General features: G+C 40.0%; 1 protein-coding gene across 8 annotated transcripts in view; it reads left to right on the top strand.

Moving 5' to 3' along the window:
* ppfia2 (PTPRF interacting protein alpha 2) overlaps positions 1-15,319 on the top strand; it is a 183,474-nt gene that overhangs the window by 4,652 nt on the left and 163,503 nt on the right. For 7 of the 8 annotated variants that reach the window (XR_015125782.1, XM_086269667.1, XM_086269665.1 and 4 more), the window contains exon 2: positions 5,932-6,190. Coding sequence is in view for 7 of the 8 variants with exons in the window: in XM_086269667.1 (XP_086125793.1) it covers positions 5,942-6,190 (249 nt within the window). In the remaining variant the exon portion in view is untranslated. The remainder of the gene's footprint in view (positions 1-5,931; positions 6,191-15,319) is intronic. The other variant, XM_086269663.1, reaches the window with a different exon arrangement.

The raw sequence follows: 15,319 nt of genomic DNA, 5'->3' as shown, positions 1-15,319 counted from the left end.
ACCACTTTGGAGCAAGAAATTATTTCAGGTTAACATCCAAGATCTTTACACTACAGCCATATTACTTTTGGTATGCCTACTGCAATTATTATAATATCCTGAGCAATCCTGTGTAATAGATTTGAATCGTTGTTTTCTTGACAGACTGTCTCTTGGTCGTCTGAAGTCTCCGTGGTACAGGGTGCCATATGAAGGAGATTTTCCAGCACTATGAGTGTACCATGCAATCTGGCCAGTTCCATTCACAAATATGCTGTGTCACTCTTTTCCCACCTGTCAGCCTGATATGAATGCCAAAATGGGAAAGAGCGGCATGCAACAGCTTTCCCATTACCCGTGGAGCTCATCAATCCAGTCTGTAGATGCACTTTGCTCATCTGCCCGCCAAGAAGTCAAGCACAAATATTACTTGAAAGTGCAATCTGTCATAAACCAACTATCCTGTCGGCTAACTGCTTGATGTGCAAGTAAAGTCCATTGTCATTAAAACAAATGGTTGTACACTCTTATTCATATTGTAAGAAAATTAGTTTTAATGAGTTTAACATGTTGCTACAAATGTTCAAAGAGCTGACCTTACATTTAGTTTTTTTAAAAAGCCCATAATGGGTTTTTGGACCTACTTTATTTTTGCTTTACTCCTTTCTAAATTACCATTTCCTTGTTCAATGCGTTAAAGCATTAGTAATTTCATTCCTAATGATAACAAGGCTTTAAACACACTATTAAATAATGTCGGTTTTATTTTAGCCTCTCCAAAATTAGCCCAACAAGCATAGAGTAGTACAGCTTATCTCTAAAGCCGCAGAGTGTCGTGTTCAGGCCGCTGTCTGTTCTGAACACGCTCACACTCCACATGTCTTTTGATGTTTCCCAGGTGGTGAATAGTGCTGAATTTGCCTCACTTGGCCATATACCGCTCTAGGAACACACTGCTGTTTTGTGTGCTGTGCCTTATCTACTCACACAATTGTTCCCATTAATGAGATTAACTGAAGACATTCAGGAAATTAGCTGCCGTTTGCTGATTTGTTTCTGCCAAAATGGAGTGATTCTACATAAGTGTCAAATTTTACATCTGTCCCATATAGATACAGTAATTCACTGCCTGCTTGATTCTTACTCAGGGGAATAATCTTGTGGCTTAACTTTGTTTTTTTTCCCCCTGCTTGTCCATTTTCATTATGGGTCTTTGTAGATGTGCCGGAGGGTGAACTGCAATAGTTTAGATTAGGAATCAGTATGTCAGAATAAATAAAACAAGGTCTAAGGTCATTCAGCAGCAATCACGCCTATTGTTGGACAAGCGGACAAGCATATAATGGGCAATTCCAAAAAAGCCATTTTTTAAATCTTTTTTACTTAAAATGGCTTTTAAGAAAAATCTTTCTGCAGTATTGTGCTTTGCATTGTTATCGTTTAGCTGTCATTGGCAGAATGCTTCAAATAAAGTGCCAGCCGATGTCCTAATGAGCCCACATTCTCTATACTTTGGAGGTGTTGCATCCAACAATTTCTGAAACAGACATCTGACAAACACATCAGACAGCGATGCCAGGTGAAGAGGTGAGAAGATGGCAGGATCTTAACTTCTCTGTCCAGCTTACTTTTCTGTGCACAACCAGCGAAGGCTTCCAAGGCAAGTCTCCCTCAAAACATCAAAAAAGATTATGGTTATGACAAAAAGTCTATTATGTGATGTAAAACTTGGTCTCAAGCTGTAGTCAAGAATTTGATGGACAAGGAGGGTACATATCCAGCTTTGTGTGGGTGTACCGTCTGCTAGGTTCAGCAACTTTGGCTGGATGTTGAACTTAGTCTCACACCTTAAATGCAGAAGTTCTTGAAACTTGCAAATAAGTTACTGTTTTTCAGCTGATATGCATTGTTAGTTGATGAGCTGTTTTTGCACTTGACTTTTCTGGCCATCTGTTTTAACAAACTGCAGCCACACCAACAGCTTCTCCGTGTAAGCCAGTTTGAGGTCGACTCTGAGTAAAGGTTCAGAAAAAAAAGTTAGACCTAGTCCAAACTGTGAAAAATGGGATGCTATCAGCACGCCCCATTTTTCACAGGTAGTCTGTTGCTTCCACTGTTGGGAATTATTGATCAGTCCTGGAAGGCTTGATCTATAGGGTTGTAGTGAGCATATCGACCAAGCAATCGAACAGCAGACACTGAGACTACAGCCCTTCTCCAGGCTGAAGAAATGATACATGGTCCTCCACCAGTGTGATGTACAACACACAGGCCCTCCTGTAGTGACACTGTTAATTATGAATGCTTTATGGATACTCACCTGCCGAAAGGAACTAAGAAGGCTTAATTTTTCCCAAGTTTTCCATGATTTTTATCGTTTTTAGCATTGCAATGTCTTGTAGATGCAAGTTTTCTAAGGAATTTCCTCCCATCTAGCGCCAGGAATGAGCTTGAATGCCAATAGGCAGAGAAGGGGCTTTGGATTTGTTGCACTGATTGAGAAGAAAACCTCACTCCTACCCCCCTGAATAATTCATTGATTGGCATATGGCGTGTAGAGAAAAGCCCAATGATCCCTGCATGTCTGTCTGTGTGTATTCTTATTTCAACTGTAGTCCACAATGAGTTCAATTGAGCGTGTTCCTGTTCCCTCCCATCAATGATTTCTGCACACTTTTACCCTCACATTTAACCATCTTTAACCAGCTGCACTAAATTTAGTCACTTAAATGTCATCTGGTTCTTACAACACTTTCACTCAATTGCTAAAAATGTCAGTTTCTCTCCAAAAGTATCATTCTGGCAGATAAAATCTTACATATTCATTATGACAAGCGTTCATGACAAGGGATAGCCAGACATGCTAAAGGAATTTGTGGGAGCTCTCCTGGTACACATTAACATAATGTGCTGTGATGTTTCATTGCAGTGGAAATGAGCATAGAAAAACTATCAGTAGCCTTTCTGTCAGGCTATAAGAATTATCTGTAGATCAAATAGCTGTTTTAATAGTGGTCAAAATGGCTTTTCAGTTGTCAGGAAATAGTACTGTCACTGCTAATGAGTGCAATCTAGACAACATGTGCATCCCAGCTGGCAATAAGAGCTCTCAGTCCGGACATTCTTCACACAGCCCACTGTGGGTGATTATCTATTCAAGGGGAGTACACTAACTCTTACCTGTCACTGCTACTGCTTCACACTAGAGAGAGAACTAATAACTTGCTGCACAAACATGCCTTCCAATAGCAGCAAATACTGAGCAGCAGAGGAGCATTTACCCACAAAAAAAAAACACATTTTGGGAAAACTTTATCCATAAGTTATTGTCAACAGAATATGCTGTACTTTTTGGTCTTTTTCTTGAGTAAAACTAGAGACTGATCTAATGGCTTTTGAATGGAATAATTATCCAGATAAGTGTCGTACTGAATGATATGGTTCAGTGTTTTTAAAGGTTGCTTTTTATGACTAAGAGCACAGGGGAAAGCAGATCAGACAGTGCATTTTCTCTCCATATCTATTGATTTTTCATAGACAGTGAAATAATTTAAGGGGCAGTCACGGTGAGATCAAAGCATAAGGTGCAGGAACAGGACAAAAGGGGATTGTATGTGCCGTGAAGCAGAAAAAACATCCTCAGCACAATTTGCTTTCTACACAGCTTAAAGCAGAAATAAAGCGCCATCAAACAACAAAATGTGCCTGTTTCTTGCTGCTTTGACGAGACAAATGTGATCAAGCCTAGGAGATTAACACCAAAAACGTAAAGTTTTAGTAAACCTGAGAGTTAGGAGCAAGGTTTGAAACATTTTGACCATGGAAGAATCACTTGGAATCAATAAAAGTAGAAATTAGAAATAGAAATTAGTATTTGAGACTCTAATAGCCAATTGTATGCTTTGTTTTTGCACTAACATGTATTGAGTCATAGTCAGATGAATTACCTTCTACTTAAAATGCACCGCCGTTTGTCCTCAGTCTGTCCGCCAGCCGGCCTGCTCTCCCAAGCGATGGGTGGCATGTGCAGTGTGTCCAGCCAAGCAGCATGCAGGCTTCGGCTCTCTGGTCTAAATGGCCGCGGATGGTGGCTGAATAGTGAACTGGTGGGAGCCTGGACGGATGCCTGGAGAAGATATGGGAGACCCCATCTTACTGCCAGAACATGCTGAGACACAGACCTGGCATTGTAACCCACCCAGAGGGGACCAAGTCTGGGCAATAGGATATTGTTTTCTCACTAAATAAACCAAGTCTAGGACCAGACAATGAGAAAGTATGGTCTAGCACTGGAGCCAGAATTATCATTAATTTATAGGTATTTTGCATGTTGCTTCCTGAGTATTGCACAGGCTAAGGACATCTTTAAAGACTATGGGACATGGTTGAAAAACAACTGGGCCAAATTAGACTGATAGTCTGTTAATTTCATCTTTATAAATGCAGCTGATACCGATATTGTCACCACATAATGTTTGACCGAAATTGTCATTGTAGTTGCTATATTTTTCTATGAACACTTGCACTTGTTGAGCTTTTGACTACTCCTACTACACACTTTTACAGTTAAGACGAGAATTTAACATGCATAAACACCAAAAACCATGTAACACCTGAAAAACATCTGCCACTGGCATGTTTTCCAGTATAGGCAAGATGGTGACCAGTAAGAGTGAGAAATGTGACGTTCTACACAATTTTGTTGAATACGATCATACCATGGGCACCTGTAGTGCACATATGTGCTAAAAATAATGGGTATAAGTACAGTAGGACAAGATTTGACATGTAGAAAATTGCTAGCGTAATACTAGCTTAAAAATATGTAGAGTTGTTGTTTAATGAGTAGCTAGCTGTTTGCTAACCTAGCAAACAGCTGGTTTTAGGGACTTTGAATGTAAGATGTTAGCCTTTCTACTGTGTAGCTGAATAAAACCCAGGTTATTATCAGAAGTACATGGCTTGTTTATAACAATAAAATATATTTATGTAAAACAGTTATATTGCTGTAAGAAGGTATAGGCCTTCCCAACCTCTTGCAGCTAACTTTATTTTTTTAAGCTGACTTCCAACCTTGATACCCTCAAGGCAAAAAATGACTCTTTCCACTCTATAGTGGTAGAAAGTCATGAGAAGTGAGCAATGAATAATATCATTCAAACTTATAATTTTCTTTCATGGTCTGTGTTGAACGGGCCTTTCTAATCTGTGTGGCACTGAGCTACAAAAATACAGTGACTTCCCATGGCTCATTTCTTTTTTTCTTACTTACCTGCAGTGATGCAAACATAACTTTAGCGTATGAACCAACCTGGACATCCGTTAGAATGATTCCTGAAGCTTTCTAAAAACCCTGAGGGGAGCTGGAATATTGCTTCACATATCCACTATAGCATAGATATGGTGTATTATGCAACTCGATCTGGGCTGGCCCATTAAACAGCACAAGCATGAAATCTAGGGCAGAACGCCCAGCATCCCAAGACGTGTCTGCAGCTTTGAAACGCCGGGGTGACGCTGAGCCAAGCTCCAACTGTGTCAGGCCCAGTCACATGCACGCAGCCATACAAACAGAAGTGTGTGGATATTTACACAGAGGCATGCGTACAAAACAGAAGACATGGACAGACATGTTTGCTTTCCTATATACCCTTCTCTATACAAATACTCATCATTCCTATGAATTAGAATTTGGTTCTCATCCATGCACAAACCCACTGTTATTATGTCTTCTTTCTTTTTCTTTTTCTTTTTTTAACTACAATTTTATTATTAGATATGTGTGGGTCCAAAAGGGAGTATGCTGCCTCTTATTTGAAGTTGTTCAGCAACTGTATTGTAATATGGGTGACAGTTTGTGTATGTATTATATGTAAAAAAAAAAACAGCTTAATTGGAAAGTTCAGAGTGTAAATTGCCTATTGTCTAATTTCTGGTTTTTCGTCTCTTCAGCAGAGCAAAGATGATGTGTGAAGTGATGCCCACGATCAGCGAGGACACAGCTCTGAGCCAACGCGGCTCTCAGAGCAGCGCCTCAGACCCGGACTCACATTTTGAACAGCTTATGGTTAATATGCTGGACGAACGGGACCGGCTGTTGGACACATTGAGGGAAACTCAGGAGAGCCTCGGTCTGGCCCAGCAGCATCTACAGGATGTCATCTATGACAGAGACTCGCTGCAGCGGCAGCTCAGCTCCGCCCTGCCACAGGTAAGCAGCTTAAATCCCTGTTTTCAAAAGGTTTTTTAATATTATTGTGGAATCTTTGTATCCTTGACTTTTTGAAATTGCTGACATGACAAGAGCAAAGGATTGACATGCAATTAAAGTAGGAAGCTGGAATAATGATGTGCTTACAAAGGATGTGTTGTGACTTCCATGACACTGGGATGTCGTCTTTGACTTATTTTATGTGTGTTTTGTCATAAATTTGCTATAAAAATATTAAAATATTGTCCATCTAAACTTTATACTTTCTAAAACTTTCTTTGGTTTTATTGTTTTAGTGTCCTCTTCACAACATAACCTAATTTCCAAACAATAGTAAAGGCTGATTGCCAATGACTTTATTATTGTAAGGCAAGTCAAATACAAAACCTTTGGTTAGTTTTATGAACAATTACTTGGGTTAAAACGGACCCTTTTACAAGAAGGCAAAAGTCTCCTTCCTGCATCTTTTTTCTTTCTTTCTTGTTTTCTTCATTGTCACAGAGAGGAGTGGATGCTAATCTAAATGTATGCCTAAGCTGTTTTTTAACCATCAAATCAATGTCTTATCTCTGACTTTGTAAACACTGTAGAGAAAAAAGTGTGAAAAGTCCAACTCTCATGATTGATAGAGGTAACATGCTGACACATGCATTTCCAGTGGATTATACAAATAAGAAGTACTTTTCAGCTGAAACTGGTTTTGGAACAAGTCTTGACGACAATACTGCCTTTCAAACATTTGTCATTTCATCAGACATTTTGCCAGAGCGTTCTCACTCCCGAGGCGTAACATGTCGACGTTTTGTCACGTCCCGCGGCGTTCCTGAAGAACGCGAAAGGAGACCTTCGGCGTTCTTATGGTACGCGGTGGGTTATGGCTGGAATCCAGTGCAATGACGCTCCCGCGGTAATAGACGTTCCAGCCCTGTATTCCAGCCCTAAACCTAACCTTATCCCTAGCCCTAACCATAACCTTATTCCAGACCGTAACCAGGACTTTAATGATGTTAAATAGCGTGTTTCTAAGCGATTTGAAGAAAAAGAGCGAACATGTGTAGGTTCAGTCCAGACGGTTCTCATATTTCCTCTTTTTCCGAGGTCGTCATTTAGGAACGTGGTGGGTAGCCGAAAACGTAATATGGTGACGATTTGTCACCTAGCGTAAAATGTTACGCTTTGGGAGTGAGAACATACGTAGTCATTCCCGACATAAATCGAACTTCACCCTCTCTTTAAATTAACCACTATTATCGTTTTTCATGTTGGGCACCTGTTGCATACAGTCTTGTGAAAAATTAAGTACACCTCATAGTTCAATAGCTTGTAGAATCACCTTTAGCAGCAATAACTTAACAATCCTCCCATAACGGCATTTTCTGTATGGCTTTCTCAGTGTTTCACATTGTTTACGGAGGGATTTTCACCCACTCTTCTGAACGGTGTTGCTTTACTTTATTAAAGTTTGTTGTCATCCATTTATGGACAGCTCTTTTGAGGTCCTGCCACAACATTTCCATTGGGTTGAGATGTGGACTTTGAGTAGTCAAACTTGTTGATGATCAGTTAATTAAGTACATTTGATTAGCAGCACCTGGCTGCTACTTACTGTCTTAATTCCTATGGTATCAATAAGGGTATACTTAGATTTTACAAGACTGTGAAAACTTGTTTTTCACATGAATGTAGAGTGTGGCTGTATTGCTTTTTATTTGCCTCACAAATTGTTAAAAAAAAAAAAAAAAAAAAAAAAAAAAAATATATATATATATATATATATATATATTTCATTATGCTTAAATGAACAAGGCACTAGTACTGTGTTGTCTTGGAGTACCATATATTTTTCCAGTTTAGTGACTCTCACCAACCACAAATACATTTGTAATTTTAAATGAACTCAACACAGAGGGAGCTTATCAATTTTAAGACAATGAATTTAGTGTATTTGTTGCTTCCTGTAACTACAAGTAGGCTCCAATTACAACACCAGTTTCTTTTACATGTAGATAATTTTGTAAGTACTTGAGAGTGTACAACAAATTGCATATTAATGGGTTCTACTGTGCTCTTTTGCTCACTGGTTACGGATATCTGCAGTGCTGAGTTTACCCAACCTAAGTGTTGTTGAGATAAATGCATGTTTGAGATCATTTAAAATTTCAGGCATAACTGAACATTCAGTGTGCATTCGCCTGTGTGGGTTATATGACAATGGCAACCTGTCTTGTTTGAAAACAAATAATCGAAACACATTTGTGAGGATCTTTGAGCAATGCATACATAGAAGCCCTTATGTAATGATTCCTGCAGTAAGTGGAGATTAGCTAAAACTGTGTCAGTAATTCTAGTCACATGCCTTTCCCACTCTGTTTCTAAGAGACTCTGAGGGTTTTTCGGTAAAGAGGACTTTGTTCACAGGAGGTGCCAGACTTTTTTCTTTTTTTTTTCTTTTTTTTTTACTTCTTGCCCCTTGGCCTTCAGAATAATTTGAATTAACCCATTTTCACCTTTTCTGATTCAGATCTCTGGACCGTGTGTCCCAAGTGGGTAAAAACCTGCTTTTTACCAGAGTCAGCCTTTGCTATATTTGATCTTGAATTCATCTCAGAATGCAGGTTTGAACTTGGGGTTATGTGGTCTTCTAGCTCATGTTTTAGCCTCAGGGCTTTTATCCACCTCAGAAGTTACACGGTGAACAAAATACACAGTTGAGAGAACCAGACAGACAAAAAAAGCAAAAGTTAGGCACTAACAAATTCTGTTCATAGATGCTTTTGGGTTGTTATTTTTTTTAGCTTCTAGGACAGCCTACACACACTAAATAGAATAACAACAAAAGGCAACAAACCTACATCTCGTCCCATATTTGAATGCATGTCTTTAGGCAGTCTTATATTTCTTCTCCATCAAACATACTCACTTTTTTTTTTCTCCAGAAAAAGCATCCAAGGTTGCCAAAGTGAAATAACATTTCAATTATCAGACAGTTTTGCTGATGTCCGCCGGCAGTAAAGTGCTACAATGATGTATGGGTTGTCACTGTGTAATGACAGAGCTGACATACTGTTCTGGTGCTCTTCCTGGCATCTGGATTAATTCAAACATCACTGGGATCTTCCTAGCAATGTCCTGGCACAAACGATTCTATTAATTATGTTGATGGTGTCTTATTGGGCTGCATGATATCAGCATTACTGCAATGGTTCACGAAGAGGTTTGTTAGACCTTGGCAATTATACAGAAGCATTTGGTGAAGGAAAGAGGTGCCCTGTTGTGCTTCTGTTTAATATGCAGCTGATAAGAGTTGTGCTTGCAGCTTCTGGCTTTTTGAGCAATAAAAATGAGATTATTTCTAAGAAGCAGCCATCACCTTTATTAAGGATGTCTTTGCTCTTGATTAGACTGAAATGATTTTACTGCATCTGACACTTCTTTTATAATGGGACTTCTTTAATAAAGATGTCATTTTGGGGGCCGGTAGTGCAGAACAATGCTCAGATAACCATGTAGTGCAATTCTTAAAAGAGGGCAATAGATAGCTTCCAGGTCTTTCTCCATTTTGTGTGTGTGATTGCTAAGGAGATGATGAATGAGAAGAGAAAAAGGTTTTTTGGTGGTGGTGGGGGGTGGGCAAAAGTGGCCTCATTTAAGCAATAGGCAGGCTGTGAATGTGTCTTTACTGATATCACTCCTCTGTTCCTGAAGCCCAGAGCGCTGGCAGGATTAGATGTTGGCCCACCACAAACTTGCTTCCTCTTGTTCTTCTTTCTCTTTGTTCCTTCTCTCTCTGTTTCTGCTGTGGCCACCTTTTTTTTTATTGTTGTGTTGCACTTTGCCTTGCATCTCCCTCTTCTCCTCTGTTTTTCAACTCTCTCTCTCCATCCGAGGTCACGGCTCCGCTGCTCGTCACGACACTTTCGACTCATCGGAGTGACATTTGCCGTCCCTGACGCTTCCAGCAACACATCCCCGCTTACATGCATAAAAATTCGGCAGTACCCCTGGCCCTTCCCTGATATGCCTCCCCACCCCTACTGCCGACTGTCCCTTGTCTGTCCATTCTAGATTTCATCAGCCTATTTTGTTGTATCACAGTGAAATAACAGAGACAACCATTATTTGTTTGTCATGCACTCAGTGCTGCGTGACATGCTTTTTCTGCAAAGAGGCCTCTGTGGTAAATGGGGAGCACTGCTGTCATGTGAAAAGCCTCATATAGGTCCACATTTTGCATTGCTCTGTGTTGAATCTGGAGCCTCTTGGAAACAGAAATATTCTACACCAATACTGAATAAACAGTTTAAAAGAAAAGTGTTCAGACAACTCAAAGCCTGTAACACCATCCACATGTGAGCCTTCTCCATCCCCCAACAGTGCCTGTATTGTGACACATGCAGGGAAACTGGCAGACAGGCAGCTTTCTCTGGAGCGCCCAGCTGTGCGTTACTGTACTGGAAGGACCCTGAGGGGCTGCAGAAGCCTTCTTCCCATGCTGTTTATTTACTTTTGCCAAACATGGTCTCATGAAGTCTGCTGTTGCTGCTGCTGCTGCTGCTAATGCTCTCCTAGCAGCTTCCAATCCTGCTAATCCTCCTCAATGGCACCAGGCTCTAGATTTCTGCAAATACAGATCTGGGTTGTAGTTATACAGATGTCTAGTCGCGGAGATATTCTGAAGACAGAAAAAAATCATGTTTAAAGCTAAGCAGTATTGTAAATAAATTTCTTTCACAGTCAAAGGTAATAAAAGAAAGAATATACTAACCTGCTGATTTTAAGATGTAGGGAAGTGAAAGAAATCACATGACGCGATGGTGTTTTAAGACATAAATATGAAGAGACATGCAATATTTTTTAATGCCAATGAAATATATGATGAGACTATATCTTAAGGATCAGTGCATTCTAATCCCGTGCCATCAAATAAAGCTATTTTGTTACAAGCCACCTGCGTCTCACCATTACACATGAAGTGTCCTTTGGCATAGGCGCCTTGACGGACCATTAGCAGTATTATTGGCCATGGAGAGATTACGGTCGTGGTTTACGGGCCTACAGAGCTCATGTTAGGAGGCTGGATGTTGTAGAAGTCACAGACTGTGGTTCATGTCATTTTTGGAAATCTGTGTTGTGTGCTTGTCTCTCTCTTTTTTTTTAAACTTTTGCACTTCACGCTCTGGTTGAATTCAGACACTGAAATGTATGTGGTTAATGTTAGAAAAGTTTCTTCAATAGTAACCCTGCATGTTTTAAAATGCTCCTCACCCCAGTGAGCTTTAATGTAATGCGAATGGGTCCTTCACCAGCCTCTTTTAGTGTTGGCAATGGGAGACCTGCCTTACTATTGCCATTGCTAAGGGATAGCTTGCAGTGAGATAAATGAAGTACTGCTAAAACAGCAGTTCCCCATTTATGCATCTTTAGGCATGAGTTTGTTTTCTAGGCTCAAAAATAGCAACTCTTAATCTAAACAGTCTCTAAACTGAGTTCATTCAGTTCACTGGTCATCAATAAAAACAATATTTGCTACATTTGATTCTCACATATTTTGGTGCCAGTGTTTTTATTGTGTAAACATTACATCTTAATTTTTGATATCAGACACTGCGGCTGTTTAAATCTCATTGTTTGGACTTTCCAAACTGATAACAGATGTTGATTCTGCTTCAGGCCAACAAAATAGTAATTAGATACCAGCTGATCTGAAATGAAAGCTAGGACTTGGCTAAATTATTGTATGGGTAGGTGTCTATTGATCGGTGGCTTGCTCATTCATAACATACTGCTTTCAGGAGAATATGTAGTGTGTTGCTTGTATCCCTTGTATAAAATAATGACTGAGCGTGAAAATATGCTTTGATTTCAGACAGTAATTTCAGGCTATTGTGTATTTATCTAAAGGTTACATACATCTCTGGTGTTTCTTCGTGTTTATTATGTTATATACTGAATTATATGATAATGTCATATTGTGTACTATATAATTATATCCATGGATGCCATAGTGTGTCACCACAAGAGCATCCCTATTAAAACTTTACCCATTTTTCCTAAATGACTGTTTGTAATCATGGATCGTACCACTCTGTGGAACTTCGTGGGGGTGAATGTTGAATAAAGAGGGAAGGCGTTGGGAGTCAGGTATTAGGGTGGGAGACGGAGAAGCTGTGTGAAAAGAGCAGTGCTGAAATGAAGTTGACTAAGCTTGAGAGTGGATGCGGGAGAACCTTTCTCTCCTTTACTTTCAAATTTTATTCCTGCTCACGACTTCCCCTACGTCTGCCCCCACCCTGTCTCTCTTGCATGTACGGGAGGCCCTTTTGGCTCCAGCAGTCAGCCAGTCAGCTGGTCTCCACCGCCAGTGCAGCACATGATTTTCCATGATTACTGTTATTGTTTGTGCCCCAGTTCATGCTGCCTGCAGGGTAGATCTGCAGATGATGCATGGCAGGAAGAGAGGAGGAGACTGCGAAGACAGGCAAGCGTGGACAACACAGGCATCTACCAGCAGTAACAGCCTTCCTTAAGTTGACCAACTTCAGAACATATTATAATACCTACATTATATACAGCATAAAAATGCATGTACAGTTATATAATGCTGCAAAATGTGGCCGTTACTTTATTGATGTCCTTAGTATTTTCTTCAGAAAAACTAAGCCCTCCTCATTTTTCTGCGCAATTTACCTCCAAAGCCTCTTCTCCCCTCTCCTCTTCTTTTCCCCTTTAAACTCCTTGGCACATGCGCGATGCACCTTACACTGTTTCTAATAGCAGAGTTCAGAGAGTTGATCAATACCCTTGAAAGGTTAGGGTGTGATTAAGTAGACAGTTCTAGCCCTCTGGATGAATCATCACTGCTCGGGCCAATGCCAAGCACTAGATTCTGGTCTAGTGGCTTGGCAGGGGAAACAGAGGAAGTAAGGTGAGGCTAGGGGTTCTGCTCAGATACACCAAGGTGACAAGACGGTGCAGAAGGATCTCCTGCAGATGTAATTATCTTTCTAATGAACACCGCAGTGTGGTGCCAGTGTGCTGTAAAGTCATGGAGCTCCAGGAACAGTAGATCAGATGAACAAGGAAACAGCAGCTGCTTGCATGTTAAGTTCCTTTTTGGTTGGCTGATTAGCTATAATTTTAAAAGTCAAAATGAACTTTTTGACTTGCCACACAGCGCTGGTTACTTACTTGCTTATACTGGCCTCACTCACCCCAGACATAATTTTCATTAAAAAGATAGATATTCTATACTATATCATACTTTTGGCAATAAATTAGACTTATATGGTTCCAAAGTCTTAGAAATGAATAGTGAAATATACTGCAGGTCATTTTTGTTTGGATTTATGAAAAAAAACAAAAAACCCTCTCAGTTAATTTTATTAATCCTTCAGCGTTCTGCTCAACCAGTTGGTAGAGCACATTTTCAGGCCATACTGTATATCTAACTGAGGCTTTCACTGAAATTGACCTACCTTATTGAGTCTTTTCTACCAATTGGTTTACATCTGTAATCCCAAAAAATCCACCAGAAAGCACTGTGAATGTAAACGGTTGGCTCTTCTTATCCCGCTCCCAACCAGGAAGTCAGAAACAAAAAACCATCCAACATATTTTGAGTGTTTTTGATGAAACTAAGGTAGGACGATATTTTTTGATGTATGATGGTGTTAGAGGACTTACTAAACAGATGTATTCACTTGACAGCAAAATTAGAATTTCATGTTTAACAAGCACTATATGGACGCCAAACAATTATATGGCTAAAAATCACATGGTCCTGTGGCATGATACTCATGATACCATCCATCTTCAACCACAGTGTGTTTGAGGTCATGGTTTCATATGAAGCCACAAGGGCTGGCACTCTCCACCAGTATAGTGGCAACAAACCACATGAGTGGGGCTTTAAATTGTTCTGCCAAGCAAGTTCATCTGGCATCATCCACGACTTGTTGCTGTATCAAGGGGGGTCTACATTCTTCAATGCTCCCCTCAGTGAAAAGGAACAGAAGTTACCTCTAGGGGCCGAAGTGGTAAAAAACACTATGCAATCCCATAAAAGAACCTCAGCTCTTCACAAGTTTCAGCTTGGTCCAGAACTTGCACACCTCAGATGCATTGGTACTGTATGACCAAACTGCACCGGTGGAGCTCCCCTGATGGCAGACAAAGACTTGATGAAGAAGGGCCATGGAGCCTGTTATTACAGGCTCTGATGAAGGTCTGTTTGCAATAAAATAGTTTGACAAGAAATGTTTCAACCTCCTACACAATGCCTGTGGGTTCATGCTTCTTTCATCGGTCAAACGGTGGAGCAAAGAGTCCAGTGCAAAGATCACCATTCCATGCCCATCACTCAGCCCTGTATATAATTAGCATATGGGAGGAATGAAACTTTCTGATATGCTATTACACTTGTATAAGACAAGTTATAAGTTACAAGTTAAGGAGATGGCATATTCCACTGTTGGGATACATCCTTGACTTGAATACCTGGTCTACAAGAGGGACTGTGCCCTACTGGACCCGAAACCGATGGCTCTCAAAAGGTTTCTGCCTGGCTGTGTCTGAACCAAGTTAACAAGCCAGCATCTAGAGTTGGACAACCATGATTCAGCTCTCCAAGACCACAGAATAAATGCTACACCCTAAGACCCCAACGACCAAAACCACAAGCAGAACAGCTTGATTTGCACTGTTTTTATTAATTTTTTTAAAAACAAAAATGGCTTTGCACAGTAACATTCAATCAGAAGTGGCCTGAATGTCAGCATTTTGTGCTGTTTCACATTTTTCACATTTGCAGATTTAAAAAAATATGTATTTTGATGTTTGATATAATACTTTCCTTTAATGAAATGAAAACCAGCAATGGTCACTGGCATGCTACTAGAAATAAACTGTATCCAATGCTCTGGATAGTTTTTGTTGTTAATTTAATTATAATTTGTCCCTTTTTTCCCCCAACTGTATTATCTGCTGTACTTGTATTTGCATTTCATACGTTTACCATTAAGTGACATCTCAACCATTTGGTAGAGAACAATATTTTAAAAACTACAGGATCTATTGAAAGATGTATTACTCACCCAAGCCAATAAGAAATGAAAACAAAAAAAATTTCCA

The sequence above is a fragment of the Aulonocara sp. 'chitande type north' Nkhata Bay genome, linkage group LG17 (assembly GCF_057382095.1).
Source record: "Aulonocara sp. 'chitande type north' Nkhata Bay isolate Kocher_YH1m ecotype deep benthic linkage group LG17, A_spYH_male_GT1.1, whole genome shotgun sequence".
In the NCBI taxonomy this organism is placed as follows: Eukaryota; Metazoa; Chordata; class Actinopteri; order Cichliformes; family Cichlidae; genus Aulonocara; species Aulonocara sp. 'chitande type north' Nkhata Bay.
Note: the sequence above shows the minus strand (reverse complement) of the source record. Positions and strands in the feature narration are given on the sequence as shown.